At 32.9% G+C, this 16,759-nt stretch overlaps 2 protein-coding genes across 2 annotated transcripts; one reads left to right on the top strand and one right to left on the bottom strand.

Moving 5' to 3' along the window:
• Nucleotides 1-7,417: 7,417 nt before the first annotated feature.
• On the top strand, nt 7,418-10,229 carry LOC106342733 (probable protein phosphatase 2C 74). The gene is made up of 5 exons (XM_013781751.1): nt 7,418-8,160; nt 8,453-8,827; nt 8,932-9,049; nt 9,239-9,462; nt 9,580-10,229. Exons 1-5 carry the CDS (start codon nt 7,936-7,938, stop codon nt 9,928-9,930), a joined length of 1,293 nt encoding a protein of 430 aa, XP_013637205.1. The 5' UTR covers nt 7,418-7,935; the 3' UTR covers nt 9,931-10,229.
• A 3,258-nt stretch (nt 10,230-13,487) lies between these two features.
• On the bottom strand, nt 13,488-16,224 carry LOC106339545 (aspartic proteinase-like protein 2). The gene is made up of 10 exons (XM_013778372.1): nt 15,783-16,224; nt 15,576-15,705; nt 15,249-15,493; nt 14,952-15,176; nt 14,676-14,838; nt 14,529-14,599; nt 14,251-14,341; nt 14,041-14,116; nt 13,878-13,949; nt 13,488-13,800 (listed from the first exon to the last, which is right to left on the bottom strand). The coding sequence occupies exons 1-10, from the start codon at nt 16,007-16,009 to the stop codon at nt 13,649-13,651; spliced, it is 1,452 nt and encodes a 483-aa protein (XP_013633826.1). The 5' UTR covers nt 16,010-16,224; the 3' UTR covers nt 13,488-13,648.
• Nucleotides 16,225-16,759: the final 535 nt, after the last annotated feature.

Raw genomic sequence — 16,759 nt, forward strand, 5'->3', positions numbered from 1 at the left:
AAAAAAAATTGTGAAGAATTTCCACTAATTGTTATCATTAAATTTATAATCTTTATTTCAATTTAGTCAATGCTAAATTAAAGCAAAAAGATCAAAAGAAGACTAAGAAAATAAGAAGCATGTTTGCGATGAATTGTTATTTAATTATAGTTCAAATGTTTTACAAATCAGGACTATTTTATTACTGTAAAAAATATGGTAATAGTTATTAGCAAAAAAATTAACTTATGATTTTCATACGTTGTTATAAAATATATACATATTTACATGTTTCTATTTTTTGATCGGTTTTATTCGGTTTTATCGGTTATATACCGAACCATATCCAAATCCTACGGTTTTTTAAAAATCATATCCATTCGGTTTGTATGGTATATACCAAATCCAAACCATATTATCTATTTCGGTTTGGTTCGGTTCGGTACGGTTCGGTTTTGCCATATTGAACAGCCCTAGTACTAATACTCATGGCTGCTTTTTGGAGTGTCTCTCTGCAAAGTTATTTAGCTGGAAAATCAGTTTATGATGAGGTCAGTATCAACCGCAAAGGTGATACATAACCAGTTCTTAAGCAACAGCTCGACCTGCCAGAACCGCCATCTGTTATTTTAAATGTCAAACAAAGCTCGTTAGCAAGACACAAATATAGTTACCGGGTAGAATGATTACGGCAACTGTAAGCCTGCAGCAAACCAACACGAAGTCTCATTGTTCACATTAATGAAGAACACGCCGCCTTTTCTGCTGAAGTTGTACTTCCATTTGTCTTCAAAGAAATTGGTATGAAGACAATAAGCAAAGATGTGATGGAGTCGTGCTTTAGAAACAATTGTCAAAGCCCAAAAACTAAGAACAACAAATGCCAAAATTGTGAAAGAACAACGAACTGGTTTTGCCAGCCAGGAAATCTGATCATGACAGTTGTCCAACACAGCTGACGCCAACCGCTTGCATTGTGTGTTTTGAGAAACAGCCGCCTCGTCAAACATTGTCCATGAGAAGAGACATCAATGTGTATGAATGTGGTGGAGCAATGAAATAATTACCAAGTGATAAACTCCCAGTGGATATGCTGATAATTATTATGAAAATCAAATTGAGAACCAGCTTTCTCAAACCCATGCTCTCAGTTTCTTGCCACCAAACATTAACGTCCACTGGAACTGGAAGTCGCAGTAACTCACGTAAATCAAAAGTATTCGATGTAGCTTGTACCCAAAGAGATTTGATCCTCGTCCAAGAACCACATAAACGCCATAACACCAGGATTGAAACACTCTGTTTGTCATGATCATTTTGGAAGGCAACTTGGTTCTCCTCTCGCTCAAACATGGCACCATGTCACTGCAATCAAGTTCTCGGTGCTTTGTGCGTTCCCACATATTAAACTTCAAAGCAATTTTTGCTAGTGCTTGAGACAACAAGATGAGGAGTGTCACAGACTCACAGAAGTGGATTCACTAAGCAACACGTCAATATGATGATAGGGTAAGATCAAATTTCTTGTTTAATTTTTATACCCAAGATCTGCCATCTGAACATCAGCTGCACTAAAAGCACTCTCCATGTGCCTACGGATACAATCCGATATGAAAGCCATCACGAGTTGACGTCGTAATATAACACGACCATTGAAAAAAACTCACAAGCACACCATCTTGCACTGAATTGAATTTGTGTCGTTTACTCGGCCGTCGGCTAAGCGTTCCTTATCGTGGAGAAACAGGCTTTTGCTTCTACCGCTTTTGCTGGTGGTTCCTCGTGAACTTTTCCTTTACAATCTTTTTTCCATGAACCATAACTTATATGCAGCTGGTTCTCAAGACCCATATAGCTAGTTCTTGTGCTCACTGGTGTTTTCTCGAACTTCAATATATTCTCCTGGTGCGAGATTTATGTCTTCAATACTTTGGCTTCCCATGAAATCCATGTCTTGGTGTACGTTGTCGTTGTGCTTTTCATATTCAACATCAAATGTTGAAACTCCACTGTAGATGGCCTCGGTATGAAATTCTTCCCTTTTAAGAGATAGTTCTTCATGGTCAAAAACATTAGTCTGTTCATCTTTATAGATGTCAAAAACCGGTTCCCCAAAGATCTCGATCTTGTTTTGGAGATGATCTTCTCTTGTAGAAAACACATACGGTTGCTCGTCGTTAATCCCCCAATGAAGATCTCCTTCTTCTTCTCGGTGTTGTGAAACTCGTTTGATAGTTTTATGTAATGATCCGCGAATGGAGGACTGACACCTTTGATGAATCTCATGAAGTTTGCGGCGCAACTCAGTCCACTCATCTATTGATTCGCTGCTGCGTCGACCCATTGTGAATGGATAGTCAATACGTGCAATGATTCAAAGAAAACCAAAAAAAAAATCCTGACAGAGACGTGCTTGCTCGCTCTGATACCAAACTGGCGCAGCATCAAGCTGGATAGGTTTGTTGATTCCAGAAAGAATGGCCCTTCGACAAGGACTGATGACCATTGATTTCAAAGAATGACCGTTCAAACGAGGGTTCTTGGTAATTGTTGAATGGAAGAATACGAAGTCAAGGAAGAAGAACTAATAGTTCTAGGGTTTTTCTTATTCAATATATCAACTGTGTTTGCTTTCATTTTTATTTAAGTAAAAGTTTTTCTACATTGTTATTCTTAACATTAACCATGTTTTCAAATGTTTATGGTTGTTTTGAACAAAATAATGTTATAGTCAACATGTTTGATTTTCTTCTTCATTTACTTCTTCTACAATTTTTGCGGATAATTTCATAATTTTTAAAGTCATATATTTATTTGCTCTTACTCCATAAAGTTTTGTAGTATACATTTTAATTTATTTTTCACAAGCAAAAACGTATATCACAAAATAAAGTTGTACTTTCTATTCATAAATTTAGATTGAAAAGTAAACTATGCAGTTATAACAAAAAGTAAAATTAAAATTTTAATAAAATATACTGATATAAATTTCAATTATTCATACTAAGACATTATAGGGTTAGATCATAAATCTTTCTAATTCTAAAGTTTTAGCATCCCTTAAAATAAATTTATAAAATTTTGGAATGATAATTTCTATTAAAATAAATTTGTTAAAAAAAATTATCCCCAGCTATTATTGTTTATTCCAAGAATTTGATCTGTGACCGTACCGTCTGAATATTTGTTTTCACTTGAATTTTTTTTGTCTTAAATGGTATAATATATATTTGTAAATTAAAATGTATTAACTAATTGTTAGTATAGCATTTTAAAACATAACAAATTTATTTATTACTTTGAATAATTATATTTTTGCTATTTTAATCGTTTATTATATCATAATGTTTCATAAATTATTGGTATAATGTTTTCATATATATAATTCCAATTAGTTAATTTGTCCAATTAGTTAATTGGACTTATATATATGAAAACATTATACCAATGATTATGAATAGATTATTTTATATTTTATTTATCTATTATAGAAATTGATTATGGTATATGGTTTTTACTTTATTATTTATTATTAATAAATATCGGAAAATATTTAATACGTTAATACACAATATTATTAGGAAATCTATTTTGGTTAAGATTCGATTAAAGAAATCTATAGTTTAAATTAGAAAAGGACAAACATACTTAAATATAGGTTTAATAAATATTTCAATGGCATGTCATTGTAAATAAGTTGTAAAACTAAGGGATAATCTAATTTTGTACTTCTCTTTTAATATATTAGATTAGTTAATTGGACTTATATATATGAAAACATTATACCAATGATTATGAATAGAATATTTTATATTTTATTTATATATTATATATTATATAAATTGATTATGATATATGGTTTTTAATTTATTATTTATTATTAATAAATATCAGAAAATATTTAATACGTTAATACGAAATATTATTAGAAAATCTATTGGAAAATCTATTTTGGTTAAGATTCGATTAAGGAAATCTATAATTTAAATTAGAAAAAGACAAACATACTTAAATATATGTTCAATAAATATCTCAATGGCATGTCACTGTAAATAAGTTGTAAAACTAAAGATAATCTAATTTTATACTTCCCTTTTAATAGATTATACTAGATTTTAACCCGCACGTCCGTGCGGATATTTTCTTTAACTTTTCTATTGTCCAAAATTTATTTTATTAAACAGAATATATATATATATATATAACTTATGAATATTAAATAATTCTTAATATATATTTTTAAGCACACAATTTGATAAGAGAGATCGGCAATAATTTTATTATGTTTTCAACAACAATAATATTAACCAATTTTATATATTTGTCTTGTTATATTTTATTTCCAATAGAATCAATAATGTAAATATGCGTAAAATACATATTTATAAATAAGTTTCTTTTTACATAATAATGTTCCAGTTGGTGATGTTAATTGATTATTTACATGTGTTTTAAACATTTTTAGTTCTTAGGAATAAATAGTTAGGTATTGGATGCTATTTTTAGGACAAAATATTTAACATTAATTTAAAACATTTTTAATTTATAAAATATTTTACGATAAAATATTCCACGTTAGTTTAAAATATTTTAGATTATATCATATTTGGTTAGTTAAGATTTTATATTATGATTTTGTAATAGAACATTTAATTTTCTACTATGAAATAGTTTTATAAAAGGAATATTCATGTTTCAAGTATTTTATTAACGATTTTAATTGAAAAATTGACATTATTTTTATATGCGATAGTATATATATGAAAATAATCTCGTTGTTCATTTTTATTTTAGGTTTTCTAATACTTAATTGTTTATCTATTATATGGTTAGTTAAGAATATAGATTGTATACAAAAGATTGATTTCTTTTTAGTTAATTTGATAGCAATAAAGTATGGATACTTTAAATTTGGAATATCCTATTAAGAATATTTTGAGGAGTTAATTTTAAGCTTTAAACATTTTTCTATTTAAAATAGATTTAGAACATACATTTATTAATCGTAAAAAACAAAGAAAAATTCAAATAAGTTCATTAAATATATCAGTGGCATTGGAGTGTAAATAACTTACAAATAAATGATATTTTTATTTTGTACTATTTTTTAATAGATTAGATATATCTTTACAAACTATAGATCAAGCTATTTATACTAGTCTAAAGAGATCATAATCGTATCTCCATATTCTAATATACACTATTTGTATCTATCTTATTAAAGTAAAAGTACTTTAAGCTTTTGTTTGGCAAGATAGATAGCAGTTAAAAAAATATAGTATTGTTTGGAAACATGGATAGCAGTAAGTTAGAAAAAAAAATAATGACCTTATGCTATTAAAAAAATTGGAAATCCATTACATTATATTATAAAGTAATATATATCTTATTAAAGTATAAATACTTTCAGTTTTTGTTTGGCAACATAGATAGCAGTTAAAAAAATATATAGTAATGTTTGGAAACATGGATAGCAGAAAAAAAAAGTAATATGAGTTTATGCAATTAAAAAAATTGAAAATCCATTACATTATATTAAAAAGTAATGGACTTATGCTATTTGATATACATATTCAAATCAAAATAATAATTTAAAACTGATTTATATCAAAAATTCATTAAAAATATACATATATTCAAAACTTGATTTTTACTAACATATTTTCCGATAACCATTATCAAAATGGTTTCAATATATATAAGAAAAATACAATACAAAAATATATGATTCTACGTATAAAATATTATTAATTATAAGATTACTTATTTGATGGTACGTATAAAATACAATTAATAATACGATAACACATATTTTTGTAACTTATAATGACACATATAAGATATATAATAGTGATTAGGGGTGGGCGTTCAGGTTCGTTTTCGAGTCTGTTTGGGATTTCCTGTTCGGTTCATATCTTTGCGGATTCGGTTCAGATTTTGATAACCAATTTAAATTATTTTAAAAAATTTTAAATTTATTATATTCTTTAATTTTTAAAAAATCTATAAACAATAGAATATATTACATATAAATTTGAATAACATATGTCAGTATACCTAGCTTAATATATAAATTGGTTTGATTTAAATATTTGGATAGAGAATTAATAATTATTTAAGTATTTTTGGAGTTTTGGGTATATTTTAACTATTTTAGATATTTACGTTTGATTATTTGTATATATTTCCAAGTATTTAAACAAACTTAAAAGTGTCATATATATTCTGGATGTTTTTATGTATATTAAATCTAAAAATAATTAATATATATAAATCTATTTTGGATACCCAAAATACTCCAGTTCGGATCGAATTAGGTTTCAGTTCTTTAAATATCAAAATTTTGAATAATTCGGATATTTAATCAATTTCGGTTCGGATTTGGTACTACTTATTCGGAATGGAATCGGTTCGGTTATTTGAATTCGAATTTTTTGCTCAACCCTAAATAGTGACATAAAAAACAAATAATATTATATTTTTTAAAAAATATATCCGCGCAGACACCCGGATCAAAATCTAGTTTATCTTTATAACTAATACAATTATTATTAAATAAAATAGAAACTCTATGAACAAATAAACCCCGTAAGTGATTTAGTACTAAGCCCATGGTCCATCGTAGATGGATGCGCTGGATCAGAAACTTCGGAAAATCCAATCTTGATGCAACCATTGGCGAACTAGACTGGTTGGACGAACTGGATGGGCGAACCAACAAGAAGATCGAACCAAGAGCAACAAAGGTGAACATAATATTAATAATATAAATCATTCATATAAATTACACAATTATCTGATTTAAATGAAAAATATTTATCAATTATTATAATATATTTATTTTATAAATATTTATATTCGTGCACGAACACGGAAAATCATCTAGTAATAAAAATACGTATTAAATAATAATAAATTTCATAGTAACACTAAAAAAAATTTACATAAAATTTTGCGAATTTTTGTTTTATTTATTATTTTAAAATAAAAACTTGTTTTAGTACAATTTGAGAGTATTTCTCAATATATAATTGTCTTATTTTTCAAAACAATTGTATTTTGTATGGAACATTCTTATTTTAAACTATATATACATCAAAATGTTGGAGCATATGTTTTTTTTGTCAACAATCTGAAACATATCACATTAAAAGACATATATTCAGATTATTGTATTTTAAATTCTAAATAATCAAAATAAATGAAATAAAAATCAAGATTCATTTGAAAAGATAAAACGTATATATTATATAAAAAAAAAGAATATCATGGGGATTATTTTTGATTATACAATGGATTATAAATTTTTTCATTGCTAATCTCCCGTTTTCATGAGATAAGTTTGAAAAAGAAAATAGTAATTGAAGTATTTTCGTGAAGTATTTCGTAAAACATATTGTTTTTAATAAAAAAAAAAGGCATCCTAAATAATAAAATATGAGATAGAGAGAGAGAGAAGGAGAGCACCATTATCGTAAGAAGTATGTGGTTGTTCCTTGAAAGCAGGTTCTGATTCTCGTCCCCTTCAGATCCGATTCCATCTCTCTCTCTCTATTTTCCATGTTCTTGAAAAAAGATTCTCTTTTGGATTTGTGTTTGTGGATGAGATTGTGGATAAAGCCATCTTCTATTTCTGGACTGCTCAAACTCATTCTCTTCTCTCTGATTCTCTTCTTATTCCTTCAACTACGACTCCTCTTCTGATTCTATCCAAACTTTTTTCTTTTGCATTAATCTGAGAGAGCTATACAGCGGATCCCTTTGATCATCAATAGTTTGAAGAATCTGGGTTTGTTTTTTTCTCATCACCAAATCGGTGTCTTGTTGTTCAATTATACAATCCTGGCGTTGAGCGAAAGCCTGAGGTTGAAGATTCCTTCACCGGAAACCACAAGCTTTGATTTTGATTGCGTTGGTGGTCTGGAGTGCCTGATAAGCGTATTCAGGGCCCTTGATATGGGGTCCTGCTTATCATCTTCAGGAGAAACCAGGAGTAGGAGGAGGAAGAGCTCCTCCAAGAGGAGATCTTGCAGTTCTTCTTTCGACAACACTGGAGAAGATGAGCCACTTCTCCACAGGATCCCTGGAAGGATGTTCTTGAATGGATCTACCGATCATGCGTCTCTCTTCTCCCAACAGGGCAAGAAAGGTCCTAACCAGGACGCTATGATTGTCTGGGAGGTGCGTTCCTTTGTGCAGTTTAAAAGCCAATTTTCTAATAATTAGTATGTTGTGTACATTCTCATCAAAATGTATTACTTCAATATAGTTCTTGTTACTGTAAATTCTGTATAGCTATCATTAAATGTTTGACTCCAAGGAACTATTGATTTAGTTTTCAAATGATTGAGCTGACATAACTTTTTGAAGTTTAATCTTTTTTTTTTTTTAATACGTTTCTCACCTTTACTTAGTTGAATAGGGCCTAGTGTCACACTCAGCTGAATATTTGATTTGTTTTGAAATGTTTCAGAATTTTGGGTCAATGGCGGACACTGTTTTTTGTGGTGTATTTGATGGACATGGTCCATATGGTCACGTTATAGCAAAGAGAGTCAGGGATTTGCTTCCGCTCAAATTAGGCTCTCACTTGGAGTCGTCCTATGTCTCCTGCGAGGAGGTTCTTAAAGAGATCAGCCTCAACACTGCTGACAGAAAGACCTCTGAAAGCCTTGTCCACATATCTGCTAATGGAGAATCCCGAATCTACAATAAGGATCAGGATATGGTTCAGACACTGTTGACCTCAATTGTTAAGGCCTACAGATTCATGGACAAGGAATTGAAGATGCAAGTGGATGTTGATTGTTTTTGTAGTGGAACTACTGCTCTTACTATGGTTAAGCAGGTAGTTCGTTTGGACTAAATATTCTGATGTTGTTTTTGAGTTTTGTTGCGGAAAGTCGTTTTCTTTTATTTTATTTTTTTGTTCTTTGGGTATTTTTTGTTTAGGGTCAACATCTTGTTGTTGGAAACATTGGGGATTCAAGAGCAGTATTGGGTACGAGGAACAAAGAGAATAAACTTGTTCCTTTTCAGTTAACTGAAGATCTCAAACCAGATGTTCCAGGTTATTTACCACTCATTAACTGCCTCTTAATAAAGGTTTTCAAACCGTTTACGCTGGATCAAACCGTTTCCATCATCGTTATGTTCTTCTTACGGAACAACTAATGATGAAACTTTAGTTTAAGCATTTAGACATTTGAGAAGATAATTTAGTTTTTATCAATTAAAGTTGGAGTTTTCGTGTTCCCAGCTGAAGCAGCCAGGATAAAGAGGTGCAGAGGACGTATATTTGCTCTCCGGGATGAACCTGGGGTTGCCCGCCTCTGGCTTCCTAACCACAACTCACCTGGTCTGGCCATGGCGCGTGCTTTTGGAGATTTTTGCCTTAAGGACTTTGGTCTCATTTCTGTGCCTGACGTGTCTTACCGACGCCTCACTGAGAAAGATGAATTTCTTGTCTTGGCAACTGATGGGGTAAGAGACATCACAGTGTCTGACATAGTGTTAGTAGTTCTGAATAAATGCATAATGGATGTACAAACCTATTTGGACTTTTAAATGTGTGTTTTTCTAACTTGAAACTTTTGCTAGATTTGGGATGTATTGACGAATGAAGAAGTAGTGGAGATTGTAGCGAAAGCACCAACACGTTGCACAGCTGGTCGAGCCTTGGTGGAAGCTGCAGTGAGGAATTGGAGATGGAAGTTCCCCACTTCAAAAGTCGATGACTGCGCTGTAGTTTGCCTTTTCCTTGACTCGAAACCAGACAACTTATCAACTGCTTCTTTCTCAGTGGATAAACACATCAGCAATGGCCTTACTGAACCGGACACAGCATCAACGTCAACTCCAGGCTCTGGAACCGAATCACCTGAGCTCAATGGAGTCGACAGAATCGACACACTCGTGAATCTCACCATGCATGTGCCAACCAAAGAGTAGGGAGATAGAACAGAGGCATGGTGAAAATGTGAGATTAGACTTTGTCTCTCTCTCTCTCTCTCTCCATTTCCTTTTTTTTTCAAGTCTCTCAACGTCTCTTATGCTCTATGTTCACGTCAAAAGTCACTGTTTGTTATATAAATCTGCCAATACTTTTGCTACGGTCTTTCTTTTCTTTTCCTTTTTTTTTTGTAAATAAATTTCTGAAGCCGCATTTGTGTTTGTTTGAGCAATTTTTAAATGTTAGAAACCGCATCTGCTTTTTAGAATCAAAGTGCTGTTCAGAGTTTTTTTTTTTACTATGGGCATGTTTGTTTCTCCGTCCGGTTGAAAATGAGAGTTTTGTTTGTTTAGACACTAAAAGTGCAATTCATTCATATGGATCATCCGGATGACTTTCGAAAATTTAGGCTTAATTTTAAAGTTCATCCAGCTGAACCAATTTGGATCATTTGAATGGAGATGGTTCATTCAAAGTAGTATAATGTCTATTATGCCCTTAGTATAATGTCTATTATGCCCTTAGTGTAATTCACAAATTACAAATCTAAACATAATATTATTTTGTCACACACGAAAACTGACAAAACCACAAAAATACGTTTTCCCGCAAAAATCTAAAAACTATTTTTTCACGCCAAAACCCCAAAAAAGCATTTTCCCGCCAAAATTGCAAAAACGTATTATCCCGCAAAAACCGCAAAAAAGTGTTTTCATGCCAAAATCACAAAAACATGTTTTCACGCCGAAACTCCAAAACGCAATTTGCCGCCAAAACACAAAAACATGTTTTCCTCCCAAAATCGCAAAAACGTGTTTTTCCGCCAAAATTGCAAAATCTCGTTTTTCCCGTCAATATTGCAAAACCGCGTTTTAACGCCAAAACCCCAAAAACGCGTTTTCCACAAAAACCGCAAAAACCGCAAAAACGCGTTTTCCCGCCAAAATTGCAGAATCTCGTTTTTTCGCCAAAACCGGGAATTTTCATTTTCCCGCCAGAAAAAATGAATTTTTCCGCCAAAACCAAAAATTTCATTTTCCCGCTAAGACGCGTTTTCCCGCCAAAATCAAAAATCTCGTTTTTCCGCGAAAACCGCAAAAACGTGTTTTCCTGCAAAAACTGCAAAAACGTAGTTTCCCGCCAAAACCGCAAAAACGTAGTTTCCCGCCAAAACCGCAAAAACGCGCTTTCCCGCCAAAACCAAAAAAAATTTCTTTTCCCGCTATAACCGAAAACGGGATTTCCCGCTAAAACCAAAAAATCTTGTTTTCCCGCCAAAACAACAAAAAACTCGTTAATTTTGAAATAATTATAATGTAAATATATTAGACTAAATAATAAATGTAATATAGTTAAAATTAATATCAAATATATTATTAAATAAACACAAGGGTATTTTGGTAATTTGTTTACTATTCATTTGTGTGGAAATGAAAATAAAGAAACAAACATAAGATCCATTTAGATGATTCATCTAGATGAACTATCTGGATGGACAAACAAACAGTCACAAAAATCTTAATGGATCATCTGAATATATCATACAAATGAATCATCTGGATGTAGACTACAAATGGTAAAACAAACAGCCCCTATGCCTTTGTGGGTTTCATGCTTTATTTGGTTGGGATGCTGAGAGAGGCACATAAATCCAAGGCAATAGTCCTTGATCCTTCCTCAGATAACATCAGCGTTTTAGAAGAACTGATAACTAGTGAATCTAGAATGTGGCATACCAAGGAATCTTTTTCAAATTGTTGTAAATCAGATTATCTAATCTATAACGACTTTTTAATTTTTGACCCAGTTTAATTGTAAGAGACCCTAAGTTTTCTCTATTTAATTAGAAATTTCATGATGGCTTTTAACAGAGGCTTATGGAGTGGTGAATTATTTTCAGAATGACATAGGAACCACCTTCAATAGCCACCATGAAAGAAAAGTCATCATAACCACCTAAAAAGGAGAAGAAACACATCAAATATGTTTTGGAAGAAGAAGAATGGATGATGAAATCAGTGAATTTCGAAGTCAAACTATAGGGTAAGTTCTTCACTCATATGTCTATCTATAGCCGAAAACGGAGCTTCATTTAGAACTTTGGTTTAAGAGTTATGATCATTTCTCCAAAACTGATCTATGCAGATCGGATCAGTGAACAATCAAAATATAAACCATTTATTCTTGTGTTTTGTATTTTCCGTCGATCCAAGTGCTATTCTTATTCTTGTAATTTCTTGTACGTGGTCTATAACATCGAATATATATAGTTTAATCTAATATATGAAGTTTGCAGTTTATGTGTTTAGAATATTAGGGTATTTTCTTAGACTATAAATAGGAAGCAAGAGGGTTTAACATTGTTTCTTCATTTAATATAATAAGTATCACTAAATAATGAGACAAATAAGATGTTAGCTGAATACAGAGAGGATGTTTGTGTATGCCGGATTAAGATTGTGTGGATACGACGGCCAGCTTAGTCGACGTGTTGAGCCGTAGCCTAGGAGGTCGATAAAGCATCTCTTGGGCAGTGTGAATGGGACTAGTCTCATACGTTAATCCTACATAAGGGGTGACCTCTACTTGGGGGTCTGTGAGCATTGATCTTGTAACTTAGACTCTTGTTTTTTTTGGTGCATTAGATGTCGTGTTTGTTGCGTGTTAGGGTAAAATATATATTTATAGTGCTATGTCCGAGTTCATGGACATCGGGTTTAGCATCCTATACTTCACTGAGTGGCTCTCTTGTTATGCACTCTTCTTTTCCCCTATTTTAGGTGACTGACGTGTAGATATATTTGGATCGATTGTTGCTACTACGTGGTTTTTCATTTGGATTTTCTTTGGGTTTAGGATGATGTAGAGATGTGTTATGAGATATTGTTGGGTGGTGTGTGTGAGCACTAGTATCATACGTGCGAGTCACTGATCTCTATTGGGTATGTGCGAGTCACTGATCTCGTAATTAGGACTCTTGTTTGTTTTTGGGTGCATGAAGTGTCGTGTTTGCTATATGTTTGGGAGTATATATTTAGAGTGTTATATCTGAGTCTATGGATTTTGGAAGATTTGTATATGTGATCTTTTATATTTACTATGTATATATGAGTTAGCATCTTATTTGTAAGTGTTCTTAAGAACCAACAAGACGAACTCTGCGTTCGATGATGATCTGGTTGGGAAAAGTGTATGCAATCTCGTTTTTCCAATGAACAAGGTAAAAAAATAGAACAAAGCAATGAAATATATGAAGTTCTTGGTCATTTGTAGGTGGAGGCTTAAGTTGCTGACGATTTGAAATAAAATTCCAAATGTTTAGACTGATTAGGTGATACTTCTTTGATCAATCACTCTAGTCCATTGACTAGTCGATCAAATCTCTCTGTAAAATCCTTAAGCGACCGAGCAGGCATACACAAACAAACAAAATCTTGTCATTTTTAATCGCATGACAATATTGCATTTCTACTTCTTTGTACAGATAATAGTGTCTTTTTTCCCAAAACATATTTTTGAGAAGTAAACCTTTTTTGTATAAATTACGGCCAAAAAGTAGAGCAAAACAAGAGAATATATATTTATATTTGAGAGTTGTACACGAAAGAATGAGCAAGTTAGTTGTCTATGTAACTTACATGACTCGAAATGCCAAGTCGCAACCACAAAGAGGATCAAATGAGTTATAAAAAAACAATGTATATCCTTTCAGCAAAACTATAAAGTAAAAGTATAGAAAACCGAAATTAGTATCGATAATAACGTTACAAGTGTTCCGTTAATCACCGAAGAAGCAGATTGTACGAGATTATCTGCTTTAAGTGAGTAAGCAGCTCCTGATCCATCTTTCACTTTGATGCTTGAAGAACCTGAGAGAGAAGAAAAAAACATATTTGTTTGAATTCTTCTTTTCAGCTAGTTTAGTTTTCAGGTTCTAGATACTTACAGTTGTGGTCTACCCATCCAATGACCTCATTATCCAGATCGTATACTACTAACTTGTTCGAAAGCACCAAATCTACATATGAAGAAAACCCAATTTGAGGACTGAAACACATGGGAGACCATAAAAACATGAGAAATATCCGATAGTATGATTTGAAATTTACCGCCCAAAAGGATTACATCGGATCCGTCCTGCGTCGTCATTCCACCAGATTGCCAACCAAAGCAATACATGTCTTCCTGTAAGAAATGGAAAAGCTCAATTTGTGGACGAGACAGACAAAAATGCTAGAAACAAAAATGTATACAAGAGCAAGGGACTCTCTGAATAATATTCTGTCGATACAAACATATAAAAGTAGAAATTGACTTACACGAAGTGAGAAAAGATAATCGTGCGGGTGAACAGTCAGTTTGAGTGAGTCCTCGAAATGAAGATTGACTACCGGAAATGCTTTATCTGTGCTGCAGGTACAATAATGAATATTATAAGCACATCCCTAGCCTAAGCATCTTATAGATCTTGTTGTTTCTACACATGCATTTTGAGTATCTGTGATGAATGTTTACTTAAAAGCAAATATATATATATATATAACATTGTTGGTATCAAAAATGGTTGAGAGAAAGAGCACAAAGCAAGTCATCTTACTTTGAAGTGAAACTGAAGCACGCAAAAGTCTCCTGTACCATGTGCAGTTTCACTGGTTGTCTAGTAGTAATCTATTATTATATTTACACAGATCAGTGAGGGTTGTGACTATAAAGTAGAAACAAAGAGTGTAAAAGAGTTTTTCACCTTTTTAAGTAGGGAGTTGTAGAGATTCTCAGGTAAGTAAGCTAAAGTTGTACCACTGTCAATAATGGTACCTCCATTTCCGCCAAAACTAGCTATGCTTGGTGGGAGATCAACAGGATCGCCATCTACATCTATTCCCTTTAAAATGACGTTGTAATGTACCCTAAATAAACAACATTGTTGGATAAAGTTGTTATACATACATAATATGTAAACACCACAAGCTTAAATGCCCTTAAAGAGAAAATGACTAAATAAGATGGTCTCTTCACTTACTGATTAGGAACCAAAGGAGTTGTTTTCACAACTGGAGACTCAACTTCCCCAACAGCAAAGATTCCACCTCCATTAACATTGTCTAGGCAATGTGCAAAAACCCTCTTCACACTTCCCGCGGCAGCGAGTTGTGAAAGGATAGAGGTATTTGCTTGTCCAAATCCCATAATGCCATCAACAGCTGAGTCAGTCTGCCCAAGTTGCCCTGATTGGTTGCTTCCACACCTGAGTAAATCAGAGTGTAAGAAGCAGAAAAGAAACAGAGATCTGAATAGGGCATCGTGCTCTCTCTCTCACCCGAAGACAACTTCTTGAGCAAGAGGTGCGGTTCTAAGGTTTCCAGTGACTTGATCGAGAGTAATGTTATCCTTGACGAAATCCCCATCACTGGTGCTTCCATCTCCATAGACGACATGGTAACTACAGGCCTTCTTCTCGGGTTCGCACGTGTCCGATTGCGAAATCAAGGAACAGAAATCATCGTCGCACCAAACTTTCTTGGAAGTCGAGGAAGCTTTTGAGTCGTACAACGACAGAGGTATCTGCACCGCATAGCAAAACAAAGCAGCTGAGAATGAAAAAAATGATTTGAAATGTAAGAAAGCTGAATGAAAAAAAAGTTACACCGAGATCAGTTTTGACAGGACATTTGGAACAAGGTGCACAGTTGACCCACAGTATATCACTTCCCGTATCAACTTGAACATGATAGTACTTTGCTGGTGACCCTAGCTGGATCTTCGTGAAGTATAAACTGCATTTGATCCAACCCAAAATGTAAGATCGAATCTAAAGATCAAGTTTTCAACGATCTAGAAATAGTGTGAGAACCCGATTGAGTCAGCTCGGCTATCACCGCCGAGAGGGAGATCGACGTTGGCGAGCATCCGAGCGTGACGGAAGGTGTCGTGAGATTTGAGCTCCGATAACTGTTTATCTTTTCCTGCGAACTTATGCGTCACATTGAACACGAAACTGCCCCAAGCAAATTGGATCACCATCATTAAAACGGTCGCTATAATGCGTAAACTTAGACTCGGATCCATCGCCACCACCATTACCCTCTTTGATGTAAAACCTCACAGATTTAAATCGATATCAATTCCCAAAAAAGAAAGAAAACAATATTCAATTCAAGAGATTTTCAAATTTTGTGTGTTTTTTTTTTTTCTTTTCTTTCTGAAAAGTGTATTTTTGTTGATTTGGTATCTAATAGATTAAAATTGAATATGAAACATAAAGTAAAGGGAAGCGAGAGAGGGAGGGAGGGAGGGAGGGAGAACATGGGAACGAGCTGGGAGGGATATGCAAGCGAAAGCCACGCCTTTCCAACTGTGATTTTTAACATCTTTCGTCATTATTAGGACACCCTTTTTTTAATAATACTATTAAAACTAACGGAGTTAACTTTTAGAATTAAGTAAAAATTGCTTAAATTCCTTTTCTGGGAAATTTGGCACAAAGAAACAAAACAACTATACTCTTGTCCCCTTATAATTAAAACCAAAATCATTGTCCCTATAATATAAACAATAATAAAAATTCAATTTTGTCCTTTTCTTTAAAATACAGTTAATAAAATTAACATTTTACTTTAACGAAATAAGAAATATAAAGTAGAAAAAAAAGACACAGAACTCTATCGTCGTCTCCAACTTCTTTCTCAATCAAAAAGGCAATTTCGTTTTAGCCGTCAGACACCTTCTTTCTCTGGCCCGTCTAAGTTCGTCGGAAAGCTTCAACTCACCGTCACATCTCTCTGTCGTCCTCCTTCTTTTGTCTTTTCTCTTTGAGAACCACCGATTACA

Source organism: Brassica oleracea, chromosome C4 (genome assembly GCF_000695525.1).
Source record: "Brassica oleracea var. oleracea cultivar TO1000 chromosome C4, BOL, whole genome shotgun sequence".
Lineage (NCBI taxonomy): Eukaryota > Viridiplantae > Streptophyta > Magnoliopsida > Brassicales > Brassicaceae > Brassica > Brassica oleracea.